The 22,651-nt window shown below is 47.1% G+C and overlaps 2 protein-coding genes across 5 annotated transcripts in view; one reads left to right on the forward strand and one right to left on the reverse strand.

Moving 5' to 3' along the window:
• The window catches only part of TRABD2A (TraB domain containing 2A), a 60,138-nt gene that overhangs the window by 27,120 nt on the left and 10,367 nt on the right, over positions 1-22,651 (reverse strand). For all 4 annotated transcript variants that reach the window (XM_033175271.1, XM_033175270.1, XM_033175268.1 and 1 more), the window contains exon 2: positions 20,777-21,337. In XM_033175271.1, the coding sequence (XP_033031162.1) occupies positions 20,777-21,337 (561 nt within the window). The remainder of the gene's footprint in view (positions 1-20,776; positions 21,338-22,651) is intronic.
• Positions 16,903-18,835, forward strand: LOC117063059 (histone deacetylase complex subunit SAP18-like). Its single transcript, XM_033176832.1, has 2 exons — positions 16,903-17,056; positions 18,313-18,835. Exons 1-2 carry the CDS (start codon positions 16,903-16,905, stop codon positions 18,759-18,761), a joined length of 603 nt encoding a protein of 200 aa, XP_033032723.1. The 3' UTR covers positions 18,762-18,835.

Below are 22,651 nucleotides of genomic sequence, written 5' to 3' on the forward strand. Positions count from 1 at the left end.
TGGGGGAAAACCATGATCCCTGGGAAAAAGAGGACAAAAGAAAGCGTAGTGGAATATTAGAACTCTGAGCATCCAGGAGAGGGACAGCAAAGTACTCAAAGCTGTTAGCAAGATGGATTTACAATGATAATAATCATCACAATAATAATAATGGTATTCCTCACCCCTCCTCCACCCCCACAGAGTCAGCCTGTCCTCTGGGAGGTTGAGCTGCACTTGGGGAAGAAGATGGTGGTGGCCCTACACTAACAGGGTAGCTCTTGGGTTGGAGAGGGGGCAAGAACCAATGGGTGTGTGACAGCACCCAGTCACAGAGGGTGGTAGAGGATAAATGCAGATACTCAATAGGAGTTTGGGGTCAAGGTGGAGGCCCCAGAGACAGATGAGCTATCTCAGTCACTCCCTTGCCCTAGAACTATAGTTTGCCCCTCCCCCCATCAAAAAACAGGTGGCTCCATGAGTGGTGAACCTGTGTTACCATATTACCAGCTCCCAATGGCCAAGCAGTAGGCTCAACCCCTCCATGGGGAGCCTTCGGCAACAATGATCCAAGGGAGGAGAGTGTTTGAGAGCAACATTATCCTGACTAGCAAAAGATAAGTGATTAATGTGCAGAACTGCATCCAAATGGTAACAGTGGCCATGGCTTCCACCAGCCCCTTTCTCCAACACCTAACATCATGCTGCTGGCCTGACCAGCCACAGGCTGTGAATAGCCTCCTGGGTGTGGCCAGACCATTAGGGAAATAAGCCAGAGACCTCCAAGACCTTAGTACTAACCAGGCTACTTCCCTAGAAGTCTATAAAGATTTCTGTCCTAGGCTATAAGAAACAGTAGCTATGCTTAAAGCTTGCTACTCGCCATTCTTGCTACCTGCAAAGGTGTCCGCTTCAGATACACAGAAAGGTCTTATTTGTTGAGAAAAAGTCTTTATCATTTGAGGTTACCAGTGGAGGGTCCCAGCAGAATCCAGGCCATCCCAACTAGGGATACAATGGACGTCTGTGTCTATGGCAGAAGACAAGCACAGCCCAGTCTAAGTCTCGGCAAACACTCGAGGAGATGGACTCATACACAGGGTCATACACAGCTATTGTTCTCTGAGGCTCACCTGAAAGAGGCATTGCATTTGGAAGGACCCAGAAACAAATGAGCCACCAGTGGGTGATGTCACCTTGGAGAGAGTTCCAGTGCTTTTGTAGAGTGTACCAGGAGGCTGAATTTACGACCTTAGATGTCAGCTATTCTAATCTCATACCCAGTGTTTAATCTCCTCTGTAGCATCCCGACCATCCAAGCTCTTCTTTTTGAACACTTACCATCTCACGTCACTCACTTGTAAAATGTCTTGTAAGACATTTTTAACTATTAGAAAGTCCTTTCTTTCTGAGTTCCCTGTCCATGACTGCCATGCACTCATTTGCATATGTCAGTACATTGTATGCACACATGCATAATTTGTTAGTAGTAGCTGTCAAAATGGAAAATGGAATCTCTCCCCCATAGAAATACCAGCACAAGTATGTAATATACACATGTACAAGGAGGTTCCCTGGGGAACTGTAATTGTGCTCCACTGGCACTGGGGCTGTTCAGTCAAAATTGGAATGACCATAAATATGATTCCTACATCGAATAGAAGATTGGATTTGATGACCTCAAATGTAATTACACTTATAAGCCCTTAATTTGCTCCATCTCAAGAAGCAATGGGAGCAGAGCTCTCTGGTCTCGATCCTGACCTCTCTGCCTTGCTTGATTCTCCTCCCCTTGGCACAGGCCATGGAGCTCCATAGAGAAGGGGGTCAGGATCAGGTTGGCATCAGGAGCCTCCACATGGTCCCTGAGATGTCTGAGTCATCTCCTCTGGTTATGTGGCGGGGAGGGACACCAACGTAACCTCCACACACAAACTCTAATCACAGAACGGCCAGTATAGCTACCCCAGCACATACTCTTCTACAGTCATAAGCCTATGAAGCCTGGCAAAGGACAACAACGGGGGTGGCAGCACAGGTAGACAAAGGCACTGAAGCAGGCTCTCTTAATGTAGCAGCAACCAAGTCGGCAGACCCAGGACAGACCAATGCAGCAAGGACAGGAGTAGCCACCAAGGGTCCAGGAAGAAGCACAGCCAGCATGACCATGCAGTGGGGGATGGTTGCCAGAATGACCATGGGGTTAGGGGAGGGATGCCAGCATGACCATGGGGTTGGGGAAGGGGTTGCCAGAATGACCACAGAGTTGAGGAAGGGTGGCCAAAATGACCATGGGCTGAGGGAGGGGTTGGCAGAATGAGCATGGGGTGGGAGGAGGGGTGGCCAGAATGACCATGGGGTTGCAGGGGAGGGGTTGCCAGAATGACCATGAGGTGGCTGGAGTTGCTGGCTTGGCTATCAGAAGCAGGGCCAATACGTCCTCAGGGGCTGTTGGCAGGGTGAAGGAGGGTGTTGCAGCTTGTACTTGGAGGTGCTTCCAGCACCTCAGCAGGAGCCACTAGTCTTTCCCCAGAGGGCAGCAGGAATGTGACAACTGCAAAGATGACCCATATGCCCAATGTAGAAGCAGCCAAAGGCCCAGTGATGAGACCTTCATCTCCACTGTGCAGAGTGAAAGCTCCCTGAGTGAATGAGATGGAAGCCAGAGCCTCCTAGGCCAACGGCAAGCCCAGAAGGAAATAAGGAAAAAGAAGAATAGATCTCCCAATAGGCGAAGTTTTCCATTAGCCCAGGAGGGTAAAGGTCACTGCAGGACACAGAAGATAAGTCAATCTGAAAATCATCTCCTTAACCAGTTGTGGAACCACTAGAGAGGGCAAAAGAAGGTGTTGTGGGTTAAATTTTTCCCCCCACCCAAAAGATACATTCATCCTAACCCCCAGGACCTATGAATGTGAACTTATTTGGAAACAAGGTCTTGCAGATATATTTAAGTTAAGATAATTAGGGTGGGTCCTAATCTAATATGACTGTGTCCTTATAAGAAAGGGAAAATTTAGATACAGAAAACAGGCACCCACAGGGAGAAGAACATGCAGAAACACCCACTGAGAACACCTAGGTGACGCCAGAGGCAGTGTGTTAGTCCATTCTCACGCTGCTAATAAAGACATACCTGAGACTGGGTAATTTATAAAGGAGGAAGGTTTAACTGACTCACGGTTTTGCAGGGCTGGGGAGGCCTCAGGAAACTTACAACCATGGCAGAAGAGGAAGCAAACATGTCCTTCATCACATGGCGGCAGGAAGGAGAAGTGTCAAGCAATAGCTGGGAAAGCCCCTTATAAAACTATCAGATCTCATGAGAACTCACTATCAGGAGAACAGCATGGAGGTAACCACCCCCATGATTCAATTACCTCCCACCTGGTCCCTCCCATGACACACGGGGATTATGGAAACTGTAGTTCAATGTAAGATTTGGGCAGGGACACAGCCAAACCATATCAGGCAGAGACTGGAGTGAGGCTCCTATAAGACAAGAAACACCAAGGACAGGTGTCAACCACCAGAAGCTGAAAGGGGGGATTCTCTTCTAGGTCCTTCAGAGAGAACACTGCCTGGCCACTACCTCAATTTAAGATTTCCAGCCTTGCTGGATGCAGTGGTTCATGCCTGTAATCCCAGCACTTTGGAAGACCAAGGCACACAAGGTCAGGAGTTCAACACCAGCCTGGCCAATATGGTGAAACCCCATCTCTACCAAAAATTCAAAAATTAGCTAGGTGTGGTGGTGCACACCTGTGGTCCCAGCTACTTGAGAGGCTGAGACAGAAGAATCGCTTGAACCAGGGAGGCAGAGGTTGCAGTGAGCCAAGATTGCCCCACTGCACTCCAGACTGGGCACAGAGCAAGACTCCATCTCAAAAAAATTTATTTATTTATTTTTCATATATTATATATAAGTATATATTACTTACATTTGAAAAAATAATAATACAATTTTATTTTATTTTATTTTATTTTTTTTTTTTTTTTTTTTTTTGAGACGGAGTCTGGCTCTGTCGCCCAGGCTGGAGTGCAGTGGCCGGATCTCAGCTCACTGCAATCTCCGCCTCCCAGGTTTACGCCATTCTCCTGCCTCAGCCTCCCGAGTAGCTGGGACTACAGGCGCCTGCCACCTCGCCCGGCTAGTTTTTTTTTTGTATTTTTTAGTAGAGACGGGGTTTCACGGTGTTAGCCAGGATGGTCTCGATCTCCTGACCTTGTAATCCGCCCGTCTCGGCCTCCCAAAGTGCTGGGATTACAGGCTTGAGCCACCGCACCCGGCCAATAATACAATTTTAAAAAACAAAAATACAGTATAACAACTATTTACACTGCATTTACATTGTATTATGTATTGTAAGTAATGTAGAGATGACACAGTATTTGGGAGGGTGTGTGTAGGTTATATCCAAATGCAACTTGCCATTTTATAGCAGGAACTTGAGCATCCTTGAATTTTGGTATCCAAATGGGTCTTGGAACCAATCCCCCATGGATACTGAGGGGACAACTGTACAGGCTAGATACGAGTAAGCCCAACCACTTACGGTGGTAGGAGCAAAAACAACAGCAAACTAACCAAAACATTATGCACTAGGCACTTTACAAAGGTTCTCTGTTTATTCTTCACTACAAACTGACAATGTTTGTTTCATCATACCCCTTTTACAAATAAGAAAACAGACTCGGAAATGTTCAATATCTCACCCAACATCACAATACTAGGAAATGGGGGAGCCAGGATTCAAACGCAGATCCACAGTCTCCAAAGTTCATACTCTTTCCGCAGAGAGACTGCACTAAAAACAGGGCAATAGGCAGCAAGACTAGCCTTGGTGCCTCCCGGACCTCTAAAGCCAACCTCTTCTCAGGCAAGACCTACCTGACTGCCCAGACCCATGCAACTCTAAGGCAAGAAGAGGCAATACGCCTACTTCTCCTGAATGCCCTGTCCTGGTTATGACAGCACCACCAGGTAAGATGCACAGACAGCCTCAAATTCACCCTTCCTGTCCTGTTAACTAACGCCCCTTGCCCCCCGAGATCACAGTGTCAGGTCAACTTCTACCTCTGGGGAAAAGCTCCACAAAACCATCCTCTGATTACAGACCTCTCTCTCCTACTGGGTGTACCAAAGGTGTCAAATTGTAGCAGGATAAGCGGCAGACAAAACTCCTCAGACACCGAGTTAAAGAAGGAAGGGGTTTATTCAGCCGGGGGCATAGGCAAGACTTCTGTCTCAAGAGCCGAGCTCCCCAAGTGAGCAATTCCTGTCCCTTTTAAGGGCTCACAACCCTAAGGGGGTGCGTGTGAGAGGGTCGTGATTGATTGAGCAAGCAGGGGGTACGTGACTGGGGGCTGCATGCACCAGTAATTAGATGGGAACAAAACAAGATAGGGATTTTCACAGCGCATTGCTATACAATGTCTGTAATCTATAGATAACAGAACCAATTAGGTCAGGGGTTGATCTTTAACTACCTGGCCCAGGGTGCGGCGCCGGGCTGTCTGCCTGTGGATTTCATTTCTGCCTTTTAGTTTTTACTTCTTCTTTCTTTGGAGTCAGAAATTGGGCATAAGATGATATGAGGGGTGGTCTCCTCCCTTAAAATCACTGTGCCCTTCCTCTACAACCCCTACCCAAACCACAGCTTCTGAAGGGACAGCCCTACACAGGACATGATTCCACGTGCCTCCTCCCTCCCCAAGCCATGCCAGTTACACCTGAGTGGATACCTGACTCGATGATATGGCACTGGCTGAATCATCAGCTTCACATTCAAAGAGTACATCTACCCCACAGAATGGACTTACAAATTGTCCACAAGCAGAAAATACTCATCTCTATAGGCCAAATACCAATTGCCTCATTTCAAGTCTCTTTTAATTTGCATTCGTTTAGATTTCAAGAAGGGCAAGAGACAAGAGACCACAAGAAAAGAATATTGCAAATATTACAACTAAGATAAAACACCCCTGATACGGCATTTCCTACAGTGCAAAAACTACAGGGATTTAATTTTCCCCTTAGAAAACACAGTAAGTAAGATACACAGATTGCTACTTTCACATTAGTGCTTGCCGTACATTATACTCTCTTTTTTAAAAAATTGATTATCAGTCTGACCATAATCATGGCTTATCATCAGCTGAATCCCCTTCTCCCTCCCTCCAGTGACACGTATTCACCCCACCTGCACTGCCTTCTGAACGTTGTGCTCACTGGAGAGTACTTTACAGGCTTATCACCAGACAGTTTACTTCAGGGTTCAAATTCCACCCTTCTTTGCCCCCTAGCCCCCACGTCCCCCTTTCCACTCTCCCCTTGCCTCCCCACAGCCCTTCTTCTCTCTCCCTTTCTTTCTGGGCTGTGGAAAGAATCGATTAAGCTCCTGTCCACATTTGCAGCAGGCCTTTTTCTCTTTCCTGAGACTTCTTCAGCTGTGGGGAGACCCAGGTCCCAGTTGGGGCATTGTTGAGTCAGCACAGGGGCTGAGGGGGTGGGTGAGGGGGTTCGAGTCCGGCAGATGCCTTTTTTGTCAAAAACAAAGGCCCCCCAGCGAGCCTCTCCTCTTTCCAGCACTTTCATCCCCCTCAGATCAAAGGCCTGCTCTGCATATGAAAGGCACCGCCCATTACGCGGCTCACAGTGGCCCGCACCACCCCACCAGCCTCCCGCGCTTGAACAAAGGGCCTCGCATCTGTTCAAGCGCAGGCCTCACCTTCTGGAGTGTGGGGTTGTTGTGTCTTCTTTTTGCCTTAGTTCACTTTTGAGAGCCATTCAGTCCCTTGAAGTATAGTTTGGAAGCAGTAGGGGAAGGGTCTCCCTTGCCCTCAGACCATGCACCCAGATAATTTTTTAAGACACCTTGAGGGTGTCTGGTCCTTGCCTCCCCACCTCTCCTAGGTCTCCAGGCAGTGGGGAGGTCCTTCTCAGGCTCTTTGTCTTCATTCGCAACCACTCTTTCAAATACCTCCTCCCTTACCTGAAAAGACACTGGTCCCTTGGAAGAGTCTAGACTGGCCCCTCAAACCAAGATGATGATGAAAGTTCTGCTCCTTTTTGTCATGTGAATGGATACTGCCAGACTCAGGAGCTAAAGCTTCCACGCACTTCTTTGGATGTCTAGGTCTGCTTTTTGGCAGAGGTAGCGGGGAAGCGCTTCTCAAAACTTGAACCTGAGTTCTCAACAAAAGGACTCAAGCATAAGGACAAGACAAACTGATCTTCAGTGACATTTTAACCTGAAGAAGTGCTATGTTGTCAACAATGACGGTTCCTGAACACCAGGAGGGCACACAGCCTAGAAGAATGCACACGGCCAACCAGACCTTCCCTCTCTTGTCTTCCCACTGCCTCCTGGACACCCCCCAAGCCTTCTGCTCACTTGGGGCACATCTCCTGACCATTTTTTCTCCTTTTCAATCAGTTCAGCTCCCGCCCTGACTTTCAAGGGCTAAATAAGTTCATCCATCTTCTCCTGTTATGCATTAAATTATGTCCCCCAAAAAGTCATGTTGAAGCTCTAACCCCCCATGTCACCATATTTGGAGAAAGGGCTTTAAGAATTAAAGTTGAGGCCGGGCGCGGTGGCTCACGCCTGTAATCCCAGCACTTTGGGAGGCCGAGATGGGCGGATCACGAGGTCAGGAGATCGAGACCATCCTGGCTAATACGGTGAAACCCTGTCTCTACTTAAAAATACAAAAAACTAGCCAGGTGACGAGGCGGGCGCCTGTAGTCCCAGCTACTCGGGAGGCTGAGGCAGGAGAATGGCATAAACCCGGGAGGCGGAGCTTGCAGTGAGCTGAGATCTGGCCACTGCACTCCAGCCTGGGCGACAGAGCCAGACTCCGCCTCAAAAAAAAAAAAAAAAAAAAAAAGAATTAAAGTTGAATGAGGTCATAAGGGCGGGGCCCTGACCCAACAGGACTGTGACCTTATAAAAAGAGGAAGAGTCACCAGAGCTGTCTCTCCCAACGCTCACACAGAGAAAAGGCCATGTGAGGTCACAGCAAGAAGACACGGTCCGCAAGCCGAGGAGAGAGGATTCGCCCTGATCTTGAACTTGGAGCCTCCAGAACTGTGAGACTTCGGTTTCTTTTGTCGAAGCCACCCAGGCTGTGGTATTCTGTTACAGCAACCTAAGCAGGCTAATACACTTCCTTCCCCCAAATCCTACGCAATGCTGGGGTAACAATGAGAATAAATACTAATTTCTCCATCTCCAAGGCCTAGTTAATGTCCGACCTCTACCAAGCACTTCCTGACTGACTCAGAAGATCTCCATTCTTGTAACTTTTACTGCTTGGTAGGTAAGTTTCCTTTACATTTTATAAAGTTGTGACAAGACAACCCAGCTTCAAGACTATGTCAACAAACTATGAAAAATCATATGAAGAACCAAATCGAAAGCACAATAAAGTTAATAACCTACCCTTACCCGCATATGAACTTGTGCCTGGGGCCAGTTAGGCATGAGCGCTAAGCAGTTCATCGGAATGATTATCAACCATATCACTTCCGCAGAGTCCCTGGCATTTCTCTTAATTTTCTCCAATATCCATGATCAGCATCCATGTCAGGTTTTCCCTTGTACAACGAACTACATGACAATCACTATCAAGTCCACACACAAAGCAACTCAATGAAAGTCAAATATCTCACTCTCCAGCTGTATCAGTTCCCAGACTCCCAATGTCTCCCTCCTGATGGCCTGGGGTCCTGAGGTTAACACGGCCAAGGCTGCCAGCAAAGAGGCAACCTCCAACACCACTGCCAGGTAGATGGGTGTCTCACCCTACCCAGCCACACTCAGTGGCCAAATGCCTTGTCCTGCAGCACTGCTGTGTGGTATCCCTCCCTCCACTTTATATTCTATTTCATTAGAGACAGAGTCTTGCTCTGTCACCCAGGTCGGAATGCAGTGGCACAATCATAGCTCATTGCAGCCTCAAACTTGTGGGCCCAAGTGATCTTCCTGCCTTTGCCTCCTGAGTAGCTAGGACTGCAGGCGCTCACCACCATGCCCAGCTAATGTTTCATTTTTTGTAGAGATGGGGTCTCGCTATGTTGCCCAGGCTGGTCTTGAACTCCCAGCCGGCCTCAAGCAATCCTCCTGCCTCAACCTCCCAAAGTGCTAGGATTAAAGGCTTGAGCCACCATGTCCAGCCTCTCTCTCCCCACTAAAAACAGCTTCTGTATAACCCTTCTGTGCATAGAACACACCTAGGTTTCCCAGCCCCATAGTCTAGCTCCCTCCAACATCACCCCTCACCAGACCCCTACACAAATGCTTATATAGCCAACCCAGCCTGCCACGCTGTCGCCAGCACAGTACAAATTTTCCCAGTTTTGCCTGCACTTTTGGCCCATTCAGAATAGCTGTCTATTTTTCCTACCTTACTAAATGCTAGCCTTCCCTTGAAAATCCAGCTCAAATTCTAGTATGTTCATTAATCTAGATAACATTTAGAAAATAAAATTTGTATACCTTTTCCTCATTAATCACATTCTTAGGCAGTTATTCTACCATGACAGCCCCAAAGAAGGAGGAAGGGAGAAAAACTGGGTTCATGAGGATAGGCTATGCCCAAAATCCCCCCCACTGCAGGGATGTCTGTCACTTCCGCTTCCAGCAACCAAGGGCCTTGGGGCAGCCTTCATTTTCGGGCTCTTCAATCAATATGAGGCTCCCTGAAGTTCAGGACTGGTTTGGAGAGAAGCTATAGAACTGCACCATACCACACATGGTTCTACAGTGTAGCGGTTATCGTGTCTGCTTTACACACCAAAGGTCCAGGGTTCAAACTCCCATGGAACCAAGGGGTGGTTGATTCCCATTTGGCCATGCACGGTGGTCCACACCTGTAATCCCCATGCTTTGGGAGGCAGAGGTGGGAGGATCTTTAGAGGCCAGGAGTTTGAGGCCAACCAAGCAACATAGCAAGACCCCATCTCTACAGAAGTAAGTTTTTTTTAAAAAACCTGCACCACAGATTCAAAAACTACCCCTCGCAAGGGAAGGAAGGTCTCTGCCCCCACAGTCATGAGCCACACACCCACTACTGCCCTCAGGGTGTGTTTTAAACTTTCACTTTTTTATGGTTTGGGAGTTACCCCCCAGGAAAATGGCACACTAACATTGTGTAAGCAGCATCTCTGCCCTCGTGGCAGGAAGGAAATGATTCTGGGAAGATCAACAGAAGAGAAAACAGTCAGGGTAAAGATGGAAACAGCCAGCAACGAGTAAATGCTGTAGTTTGGTCTTTTAATACAGTATGGCCAGATTGAGCATTCAGAAAACTACCTCCCTCCAATTGCCCCCAGCAATTAGTAAACACTCACATGTGCAAGGCACGATGCTAGACCCATACCAAAAAAAGGGGGGGTGGTAAATCAAGATCCTTGCTCTGTAGAAGTTTGTGTGCCAGGCCAGGAGACAAAATAAACATCTGGAAAGTTAATCACCAACAAAGGAATTAAATAACCATAAGCCTGATAATTCAACAGCCGCCGCATGGCAGCAAATGAGTAACTTCGCATTGGTGGTATGGAGAGCAGACACTATGAGTTCAGGAGAAAAGAGGGTCTTCTGAGCCCTGCAACTTGAGGTAACGCACAGTGGCAATACAAGAACAGGACTGGAGCAGGGACCAAGAATAGGACCCAGTGGTTCTCCAACTTGCATGTGCATCAGAAACACCCGGAGGGCTGATTAGATCAAAGATGGCTGGCCCCACCCCCAGACTTTCCAGTTCAGGAGGTCTGGGATAGGGGTCCCAAATTTTGCATTACTAATAAGTTCCAGATGATGCTGATGCTGCCAGTCCAGAGACACACTTTGAGAACCACTGGTTTAGCCTGAACATTCTATATCACAGGTAGGAAGCTGGCAGTCCAAATGGCCTATCTGGCTCATGGCTCAGTCTCGTTTATTATTTGGAGAGATGGGAGGTCTCACTATGTTGTCCAGGCTGGTGTCGAACTCCCAGGCTCAAGTAATCTTTGCTATAAGAGAATTAGCCACAATGCAAGTACCTGCCATGAACTTGGCACAGCTGGACGCTCTCCTCCCCACCACACTCACATCAAGGTGGAAAACCCTCTACACAACGTTTTCACTTTGATTGGACACCTAAAAGCAGACAGCTTTGAAATCATGTCAAAATCTCCTCCCTGTCAAAGTTGCTCAAACTTTGCAACTTTACCCTGGGTCTGTGTTACAGGCTGAACTGTGTACCCCTTAAATTCATATGTCAAAGTCCTAACCACCCTGCCCCCCCATACCTCTGAAAATGACTATTTGGACATAGAGCCTTTAAGTCAAAAGGGCCGGCCATAATCCAGGCCTTGGAAGAAACCAGCCTTGCCGAACATGAAACCATGTTCTCAGACTTCTAGCCTCTAGAATTGTGAGGCAGACATTTTCTGTTGTTTAAGCCACCCAGTTGGTGGTACTTTGTTTATGGCAGCCCTCGCAAATTAATACAAACCCTCATGTCCACTGCAGGTGTTTAACCGTGATTTCTACGTCATCTCCTAGGGAGAGGACCAGAAAAGCAAGAAGAAAGCTCCAGTCTTGGGCTGTCCGAATCCCTTTCCTAGACCTCCTTTTCTCTGCTTATTTCCTTCTCTCTTTCATCCTCCACAGTTTCTCCTCTCTGCCTCGTAGGCAATGGCGCCTGCTTTCTGAACAGTCACAGCAACAGCAGAGTCAGGGTTGGGGGTTGTTAGAGAGGGGGAGAAGGTGTGTGGGGTCATCCCCAGATCACCCACTGGCAGAAGCCAGATGTAGGCCATGTTTGAGAAGCAGAGCCAGGGCTGGGTGGGCATGTGAAGAGTTGACAGGATCTTGAAAGTCCTGGATCCAGAAAGGGAGGTGGGAGCAGTGGGGAGGTGCTCAGACAGGTATCAGGCCCTTGAGCTTGGATTCAGTCACAAGTTGCCTCAGACGTCTGCCAACATTTTCCATCAGCCTGGCGATCGATTTATAGGGCCGTCCAATAGGGCTTTACCCTGCAGCAGCAGTCCCCAGCCTTTTTGGCACCAGGTACAGTTTCATGGAAGACAATTTTTCCACAGACCAGGTTGGGGGTACTGTCGGGGGAGGGTTTTGGGATGGTTCAAGCACATGACATTTATTGTGCACTTCATTTCTATTATTATTACATTGTAATATGTAATAAAATAATTCTACAATTCTCCATAATGTAGAATCCATGGGAGCCCTGAACTTGTTTTCCTACAACTAGACAGTCCCATCTGGGGGTGATGGTGCACAGTGACAGATCATGAGGCATCAGATTTTCATAAGGAGCATGCAACCTAGATCTCGCATGCACAGTTCACGGTAGGCTTCACGCACCTATGAGAATCTAATGCAGCCACTGATCTGACAGGAGGAGGAGCTCAGGCAGTAATGCTAGTGATAGGGAATGGCTGGGGAGCAGCTGTAAATACAGAGGAAGCTTCAGTACCCGTCTGTGGCCTGGGGATTGGGGACCCCTGCTCTACAGCATTTCAAAATCACTTCTGGACCTGGGTTGTGTCAACAACCATCGGCAGCCTCTCCAGACAGCACGGAAGCCCCAGAGAGCACAGAGCATCCCAGAGCTGTCCTTTCCTCCAAAGTCAGGCAGCAGCAACCCACCTACCTGTATTCTGCTCAGCGATAAACAACCTCACCTGCCCAAAGGACCTGCAAAAGCAGAGACTCAGTGTGAGCTGCAGTTCTCACCTGAGGGTTGAGAGGCTAATGAGGTCTCTCCTGTTAGGATTCCTCATTTTATGATTCTGCAGCTCTTGCTGAAGCTCCCTTTTAAGCTCTAAATGACTGTGAATGCAAAGGGAAGAGCCTCGTGAAGAGTTCAGGAAGGTAGGACAGCACAAAAAGTGTCAGGAGGGACAGAGCAAAAGAATACAGAGAAGAAGCACCCTAATACCCGTGGCATGACATGATGCTATACCACCAGTAACCACCTCGGGGTCCAGGGCAGCCCCCACTTCCTCTGTCCCTGGGCCATGGAGCACCTTGACCCCAACACCTTAACCAATTCCTTGGAGGATCCCAGATAACAACTTGGCCCCAGTCCCACCTGTCTCCTTGTCCTTCTTCCTCTCCCCCAAATGGGGTAGACTCTGCCTCAACTACCCCTACCTGGCAGGTGTAATCTTTGGAGGAGGGATGGAGAATTCACGTTCTCACTTTTTCTCGCGTGGAGACATGCTGGGAGTTATTCCTAAAGTCTGGACCTGTCCTTGGGCTGATCCACCAAGCAGGTGTCAAGGAAGAGCTGGCTGCCAGGGTTTCAAAGGAGCTCTCTCCTGCCAGCGTAGCTCACCAGGGCAGGAGGCAGGGATATGAGGCAGAAACTAGCCTGCGGTCCCCTTGAAGTGCCTCTCTTCGGACCCCAAAAGCAGCTGGGCAGGGTCAGACACAGCCACAACATGGACAGAACCCCAGCAGCATGTGTGGCATCCAGGTACCTGTGCAAAAATAGGTACAAAAATACCTATTCTTTTTTTCGGTTCGCTTTGGCCTTTAGAGGGGCAGCCCAGAGCCAAGGGAAGGCATGGTCAACACTTGTTTTGTCTTTGAATCCCCAAAATTAGAAAGAGTGCCTCGCCTACACTGAGTTCTTAAGAAACGTGTCCCAAATAAAAAGTGGCCATAAAAGGAAAGACAGCTCAAGTCCTGAGCAGGACCTGTGCCGGGGGAAACAGAGCTGAAGTCTGCGTCTAGGAGCCCAGGAGCTTCACAGCCAGCCATTCAGGGACAAAATGGATTTGATTTTCTACTCTGGTCAAAAAAATCAGAAACTAAAGGGATGTCCAACATGAAAAAAAACACTGCAGAAGACACTCCTGAGAGAGATAAGAACCCACCCAGACTTCTAATTTATGAAGACACTGTCCACGTACAACATCTGTATTGACACCTATGTGAAAGCTGGGACATGCTCTATCCAAGGAATAGATGTGTCAGGCTCCCAGGGTATCAACAGTAACTGCAGCACTTCAGCCCAACCATGCCTAAGAATAGAATAGGAAATAATACATCACAATGTTGGGAAAGAACATAAAAAAGCAAAAGAGTGGGATTAAAAGCAAATTGCTCCCAAAAGGTTGGACTTCATGTGAATCTTAAGATGCGAGTCTAGGCCGGGCGCGGTGGCTCAAGCCTGTAATCCCAGCACTTTGGGAGGCCGAGACAGGCGGATCACGAGGTCAGGAGATCGAGACCATCCTGGCTAACACGGTGAAACCCCGTCTCTACTAAAAAAATACAAAAAATTAGCCGGGCGAGATGGCGGGCGCCTGTAGTCCCAGCTACTCGGGAGGCTGAGGCGAGAGAATGGCGTAAACCCGGGAGGCGGAGCTTGCAGTGAGCTGAGATCCGGCCACTGCACTCCAGCCTGGGCGACAGAGCAAGACTCCGTCTCAACAAAAAAAAAAAAAAAAAAAAAAAAAAAAAAAAAAAAAAAAAAAAAAGATGCGAGTCTATATTACACAGCTCTTAGAAAGGCTCTATTCAAACTTTTTTTTTTTTTTTTTTTTGTCTTTTTGAGATGGAATCTCACTCTGATGCCCAGGCTGGAGTACAGTGGTGCAATCTCGGCTCACTGCAACCTCCGCCTTCTGAGTTCAAGTGATTTTCCTGCCTCAGCCTTCCAAGTAGCTGGGACTACATGCACCTGCCACCACGCCTGGCTAATTTTTTGTATTTTTAGTAGAGACTGGGTTTCACCATGTTAGCCAGGATGGTCTCAATCTCCTGACGAGAAGGGGAAGAGTTCTCTTTCAGAGAGTTCACATATTTTTCCTAGGTCTTTATTTTAAACCAAAACTATCAAGGAAAAATAGAATGTCAGGATCTCCATCTTCAAGCAACTTCCAAATCAGTCATGGAAAATGTGGAAAAGTCATCTATGAGCATCATAGTCAATTTTTTTAAAAAATGTGACCTCCTGCTTTTATTGGAATTTATGATGGGGAAGCCAGAATCCCTAGCCAATTACTCCTCTAAGTGTGGCAGTTGGCAGCACTCAGTGTATAGAGGTGCACCTGACAGCAATAACTTCAAAAGAAGAATGTGTGTTCAGAGTTCCGAGCTAAGGAATCTAGGAGTCGCCAACCCAGAGATTCATTCCTTATCTATAAGAACATCCGAACCCCTGGTCCATCCTGTGGAACATGGACCACACAAGGGATTGAGGCCCTTTGCTTTGAGTTAAATGAGGATTGCCATGTAGGAGCAGGTGTTAAGTGAAGGTGATTTATCAACTGCATGTTTTTTACAAGCGATTGGGATTCTCCTGTCCAGCCCACTGCCACTGGATCACCCTGTAAGTCAGTCCTCTCAATAAACCCTGTGTCTCATTTGCTGGCTCTGGGTCTCTTCTTTCACCTTTTGAACCTAGTGCCATCCCCACTGAAATCAATAGGGGTCCCACATGACACTCAGAGGCAGAGCTGGATTAGAAAGAGGAGATCTGAGAGCCTAGGCCTGTCCTGCACTAACTCTTTCTGTGACCCCAGGCCGGCCCACCCTCTGCCTCCAGATGGGCCTCTCCCAGGTTATTCCAGCAGAAACCATCCCTAGTGACCTCTGCTGGCTGACCCCCCACACTCTTGCCTTGGCCTCTAGGAACAGAGACCTCCTAGCCTCAAGGGTTGTTCTTAAGACCCACGAGTCCCAGCTGCTCGGGAGGCTGAGGCAGGAGAATGGCGTGAACCCGGGAGGCAGAGCTTGCAGTGAGCTGAGATCCGGCCACTGCACTCCAGCCTGGGTGACAGAGCGAGACTCCGTCTCAAAAAAAAAAAAAAAAAAAAAGACCCACGGCACTGATGTAAGAATATGCAGAAACCTGCAAAGTACAAAACAAGGCACCATATGGTATCCCCGGGATCCTCTCCCTGAGGCCTGGCAGGCCAACCCATCCTCAAAGAATCTGACCCCTTCCTCCATAGGAGTCTTCCTCAGGCCAGCTAGCACCTCCCTAGCTCTCACCCCTCCAGCATCCACCTAGCCCTTAATAACCACAGGCTGAGAGGTGGCATCCTTCTAGGAATTTGCCCTTCCTCCTCAGCCAGACCACAGGGCTCCTGGGGAGCGGGGCTGCCTCCACCACTCCACTCTGCCCTGGACCTTTCCAGAGAATCATCCTGGAGCCATTTGTTTCTTGTATTAGGCGACCAACCAAACTAAAGACAACTTGCTCCAAAGAACAAAGTCCCCATCTTCTCCAACACCCCAAAACTGTAACTCAAGAATTGCAGTTTCATACAATCTGGAAGTATGTCCACTGAGCCCAAACCACTACTGAAGGTTGCACTGTGGGGGGAAAAGGGGGGCTTTTCAGCAGAGAGAGTGAGTTGTTAGGGTACTGAAGAGCAAGAACTGGCAGTAACCATCCTACTGGAAAGTACAAAAGAGTGACAGCCAAAAAGGCAAATACGAAATATGTTAGTGCCACCTATTGGCAGGAGCAAACAATAACAAAGAAGTGACGCTTTGCACAATCGCAATTCAGATAAGAACACCTCAGCATCAACTCTGGGGTTTGCAAAAGGACTTTTACATCCAATTAACTGCCTCTTAGGATGTTGAAAGCCTAAAGATGCAGGCTTTGCATGTGGAAAGCACAGGGAAACTCCAGAACTGTTGGCTATATTCATGTTCACTTAAGGATATGACAAAAAAGAGCCCAAGCCAAGATGTGACTGGGTCCTAAAGGACAGATTCCAATGCAGGAGACCAGAGCTTTCACAGATTTCCGTCCCACCCCACCATGACATCCAATCCATTGGTGGAGAAGTGGACAGGAGAGTCCTATGCTTAGATGGGCAGAGCAGGCATTGCGATTCCCCATGCCTAGAGCCTATCCATAGATGGCTGGCGATGTATGAACATGGAGATGGGATTTGGCAAGACCATTTCTCTAGGGGAACCTACCCGTGCAGACAGAGGGGAAGTGAGACACCACCCTGCTGAGCCCACTCTGCTGAACCTCCAGGTCCAAGCTATGTGCTTTCTTCACATAGGGAACGCCAATGCAGCTGGCAGTACCAAGCAGGCATGAACTTTATGTGAAGGAGAACAGGAGTCATAACTTGATTGAATACTGAGGGGCAAGGATGATGTCTGCCCTGAGATGACAAGATCAAATCCAGGCATCCATGTCAGGGTCCTAACCTGTTGCCAGACTTCAGTTAGATTCAGGGACCTACACCCCACAAACCAAGAGCCACAAGGCCTACAGGGGCCAGGCAGATGAGTTAAAAGAAGTCAAGAGGGCTACGTGAAAGGCAATAGGGAGGAGTGGGGACCCCGGCCAAATTGGAAAGACAATATTGGCCCCGTCTAAAGGGGGCGGCCAGTGCTCAGTCCAGCCAGCTGCTGCTATGTGGGAGCATGGCCCCAGTACTCCAGATCCTCTGAGGGCTCAAGAGAATCCAGGCTGTTCTCCATATGATATTTCTCAATTTTTAAATACTGTCAACTTAGTCATTAAAAAAGAAAAGAAAATATGCTAACCACATAAAACAGAACTGCGAGCCAGATTCAGCCCATATGCCTCTTATTTGCAACCTCTGCTAGCCCTTCTGTTTTATGCTTTTGTCCTCTTTTCCTTTAACTTCTTTGAAAAAATCTTTGTCTATGGGAAACCAAGAAGAAAAACAATTTCCCTATGCAAAATCAATGATTCCACTCATCTTGAGAAGTTTGAAAGTTAAATATAAAATTATCAGTGAGGACTGTCTCATAGTAGGCACTGTATATTCACTCCCTTCTGCTTATATCTTATAATATTTATGAAGTGCTTTCCAATTTCCTGCTTTTATTTGCTTCTGATAACAGGATGGTAGGGCAAGTATTATTATCCCCATTGAAAAGATGAGGAAACTAAAGTTCAGAGAAGTTAAGTGATGGCTGAAAGTCATACACTGAGGCCAGGCATGGTGGCTCACGCCTGTAATCGCAGCACTTTGGGAGACTGAGGCAGGAAGATCGCTTGAGGCCAGAAGTTCAAGACCAGCCTGGCCAACGTGGTGAAACCCCGTCTCTACTAAAAATACAAAAATCAGCCAGGCGTGGTGGCAGGTGCCTGTAATCCCAGACAGGAAGATCGCTTGAACCTGGGAGGCAGAGGCTACAGTGAGCTGAGATCGCGCCATTATACTCCAGCCTGGGCAACAGAGTGAGACACTGTCTCAAAAAAAGAAAAAAGTCATTGAGCTGTATACTCAGGTTGTATTTTACTGTTTATCTCTAGAAAGGAAACACGGGGAAGTTACATGAAAAAAAAAAGACTCTTAAGAACAAGTTACCCAGGAGGAAATTAAGAAGGAGCCAGAGAAACCGATCGACCGCGAGAAGACATGCCCACTGTTGCTGCGGGTCTTCACCACCAATAACGGCCGCCACCACCGAATGGACGAGTTCTCCCGGGGAAATGTACCGTCCAGCGAGTTGCAGATCTACACTTGGATGGATGCAACCTTGAAAGAACTGACAAGCTTAGTAAAGGAAGTCTACCCAGAAGCTAGAAAGAAGGGCACTCACTTCAATTTTGCAATTGTTTTTACTGATGTGAAAAGACCCGGTTATCGAGTTAAGGAGATTGGCAGCACCATGTCTGGCAGAAAGGGGACTGATGATTCCATGACCCTGCAGTCGCAGAAGTTCCAGATAGGAGATTACTTGGACATAGCAATTACCCCTCCAAATCGGGCACCACCTCCTTCAGGGCGCATGAGACCATATTAAATTCTATTTACAATTTCTTGAATTTATTTTTCCGTCAGTTATGTAAAATAAACTTACTCTTTTTCCTCCCCTGATTATTGCCATTAAGCCTTTAAATTCTAAAATTATAATGCATCATCTATTTAGGAATTAGATTCAGATGTGCTATTGTATGATTACTAATGGAAAGTCTGTATGTTTCAAGCCCTTCTGTAAAATATGAAGAAAAGTGCTCTTAGCATTCTGTGTAAAACTGTACTGTTAAATATATGTGTGTAATCAGAAAAAAAAAAAAAAAAAAAAAGAACAAGTCATGCTTTCCTCCTAAATTTAAACAACTCTACCTTGCTAGTTTAACCTCAAGGTCTTATAAGAAATTAGTTTATATATCTTAAACACCTATATAAACCCTAAGAATGTGTTATAAAATCAACATGACACTGTAGTCTATAATTATTGTGCTCTAAAATAACTCTGAAATATGTTATCTTAAGAGACAGTGTTGCACCCCTTCCTTCAGAGATACATTGCTTGAGCTAACATTTTACTTCCAAGTCTTTTTTTCCCCAATTGGGAGTACGAAAGAAGGCTTTGGCTCAGATTTAAATGCTCACCAATTTCAAACCCATTCGGTCAAAATCAATAAGCCTTCAAATCAAAGCACCTTTCTTTTTGAAAATATTATATTAAATGTAGACATTGAAAAGGTTACAACATTGGCTCTTTGGGTTTCCACAATAATGCAAGAACATTTTTCCCAGGAGATCAATGCAGACAATTAATAATGATCCTTTATCTTATCTATAAATCTTAGTGTGCCAAACAAATACTATAGCATATAGAATAGCATCTGAGTATTTATTAATATTATAGAATTTTAGCAAGATAAATTCCCTAAAGATATCATTATCAACTCAGGAACATTATTTTTAGGCTGTTACATGTCCTTACAGCTTTTAAATAACAACCTTAGTTCAGTATGTCAAGATCTGCTAAGGCTGAGCTATTTGGATTAACAGTAATCTCAAATTCTGAGGAACAAAACCTCAAGGCAACCCAATGAGAACATTTACAAAACAAGATCACTTTATTTCATATTGCAAAGCTCCCATTGGTCTCCAGAAGTATCTAATGCACCTTAAACAACTTTCATGGAAACAACTAAACCATAGCACTTTAATAAAGTATTACTTATGAGAATTGGAGAACCAACTTCTTGAACATTAACCTAAATTCCAGTGCCCTGGGGTAGGATCCTTAAACCATGGGTAAGAGGAGCATAACTCTGCCTAGGAAAGGAACTGTCCTGGGGCAGTGCCCTGAAGAGGGACAGTAGTGACCTCAAAGAAACTGCTGTCACCGAAAACAGCAATGGCCAGTATCACTTTCAAACCAGGCCATGCCCTGTGACAACCAGTGTGGCATCCACATGTCCACAACCTCTCAAAGCATCTTTTTAATGAAGGATCTGAACTAAAATGCATTTAAAAGCACACAGTATGGGCCGGGCACAGTGGCTCACACCTGTAATCCCAGTACTTTGGGAGGCCGATGCAGGCGGATCACTTGAGGTCAGGAGTTCAAGACCAGCCTGGCCAAAATGGCAAAACCCCGTCTCTACTAAAAATACAAAAAGTAGTTGGGCATGGTAGCACACACCTGTAATCTCAGCTACTAGGGAGGCTGAGGCAAGAGAATTGCTTGAATCCAGAGGGCAGAGGTTTCAGTGAGCTGAGATGGCACCACTGCACTCCAGCCTGGGTGACAGAGTGAGACTATCTCAAAAAAAACAAAAAAAAAAAAGCACACAGTATTTGTTGTAATGATAAGAAAAAACAAGATTTTCTTTCTTGGCAATACTCAAATAAGTTATATAACTGACCACTTGGCTTATTTTCTAACCTCCAGAAAAGCATTTCTGAGCAAAGATAATTTCTAGACAAGCTGTGCCCGTGGTCCATTACCTGCCCGGAAACTCAGCAGATTCACCCATACAACCAAACACCACCAAGTCTTTTATGCAAAGAGAGTCTTACCTGTGAAAAGTTCAACCCATTCAATGGGTGGCACTGCTCTTCCACCTTTTCCACTGCCCCAGTCTGTTTCCTCAGCCGCTCAGCCTCCTGGGCAAGGAACAGGTCTAAGACAGGCACCCCACGGGACTTAATGTCCACTTCTGTAAGGGAGTTGACCATAAGCATCACCCAGACAGGCCTCTTGCGCTCCCAGTTTCCGGCAATGGCATTGAAGAGGTAGTCTGCATAGAGTCCCTTGCCGCGCTGGTCTGGGGTCATCCACAAGGGCATCATGAGCTTGACATACTCCAGGTGGCGCTTGAGGCGGCAGTAGATGTCCCTGGGGAGCACATCTTGGAGGTTCTTGCCCTGCGGCAGCATCTGACAGCTGGTGAGAGCTGAGATCGTATAGGGGTCTGTGAGGTCCAACTCAAAGTACACAATGTTGCTCTGCAGGAAAGCCTCCTTAGAGTTGTCAGGGATGAAGTCCCAAACTCGGGTGTATGGGACATGGATCGTGCCAAAGAAGTAAGATGGCGGGTCCCGCTTAATGGTCCACAAGAAGGAATTCAACTCACTTTGCTGAAAAGAAAAAAGGCAACATCAAGGTACAATACGGGGGAGAGGGGAGGGGGGTGGTCAGGAACCTGTGAGAGGGAATGAATTAGTCACATTTCAAGAGAAAATATATCAAACTAGAATTTAGACTTTTGAGTCCATGTAGATTCACCTGCCAGGACAATCCATGTCTTAAATAGACAGGAGCAAATTATGAAATCAGGATGAAATCAGGGGCTCATTAGGACTCTAGTTTCAACCTTGGCTATACATTGGGATCACCAGGGGAGCTTTAAAAGAAGCATCTCTGAGTCCTACCTCCAGAGATTCTGATCTGATTGGTCTGGGATGAGACCCACCTTTTCAATCAAAAGGGGATGGGACCCCCCTTTTCAATCAAAATGTTGATTCCAAGATGAGAAAGCAATAGCAGTCACCAGTTTTGAGTTTGTGCCATGCCTGCCCTAGCAATGAGCTGGGCAAGAGCTAAAGAAGTGAGTCTCGGGGGCCTCCAAGGATATACCTGATACCATCTAAGAGACACCTGAGAAGCCCATTCACTGTCTCCCGGCAGACCTGATGGTCCCTGTTCCTTCAGATCTCAAAACCAACATCCTCAAAGGCAGAGGCTTCCACTCTGGCTATGCACTGGAATCACCCACAAAGCTTTTCCAAGTCCAATGCCTGGATCCACCCCAGACCAATCATATCAGAATCTCTGGAGGTGGAACTCAGAAATGCTACTTTTTGGGTTTTTTTTTTTTTGAGACAGAGTCTGTTGCCCAGGCTGTGTGGTGCAATCCAAACTCACTTCACTGCAACCTCAGCCTCCCAGATTCAAACAGTTCTCCTGCTTCAGCCTTCTGAGTAGCTGGGATTACAGGCGCTCGCCACCACACCCAGCTAATTTTTGTATTTTTAGTAAAGACGGGGTTTTACCATATTGGCCAGGCTGGTCTCAAACTCCTGACCTTGTGATCTGCCCACCTCAGCCTCCCAAAGTGCTGGAATTACAGGCGTGAGCCACCGCGCCCGGCCACAGAGATGCTACTTTCAAAGCTCCCCTGGTGATCCCAACGTACAGCCAAGGTTGAAACTAGAGTCCTAATGAGCCCCTGATTTCATAGTTTGCTCCTGTCCCTTTAGGACGTGGATCACATTTCTTTCTCTCACAAAGCCTTCAGGTTCAGTCGCAGAGATCTGGATAATCTCTGCTGGATAGATTATCTCCAAGCTGCTGCACATGCTGAGCAGTGGTGCATGTTCATCTGAGGCCAGGCCATTTCACTCCTGGCCCCTGAGTGTCTCCCAACCTCAACAACTGGCATTTATAACATA

Source organism: Trachypithecus francoisi, unplaced genomic scaffold (genome assembly GCF_009764315.1).
Source record: "Trachypithecus francoisi isolate TF-2019V2 unplaced genomic scaffold, Tfra_2.0 Lachesis_group17, whole genome shotgun sequence".
NCBI lineage: Eukaryota > Metazoa > Chordata > Mammalia > Primates > Cercopithecidae > Trachypithecus > Trachypithecus francoisi.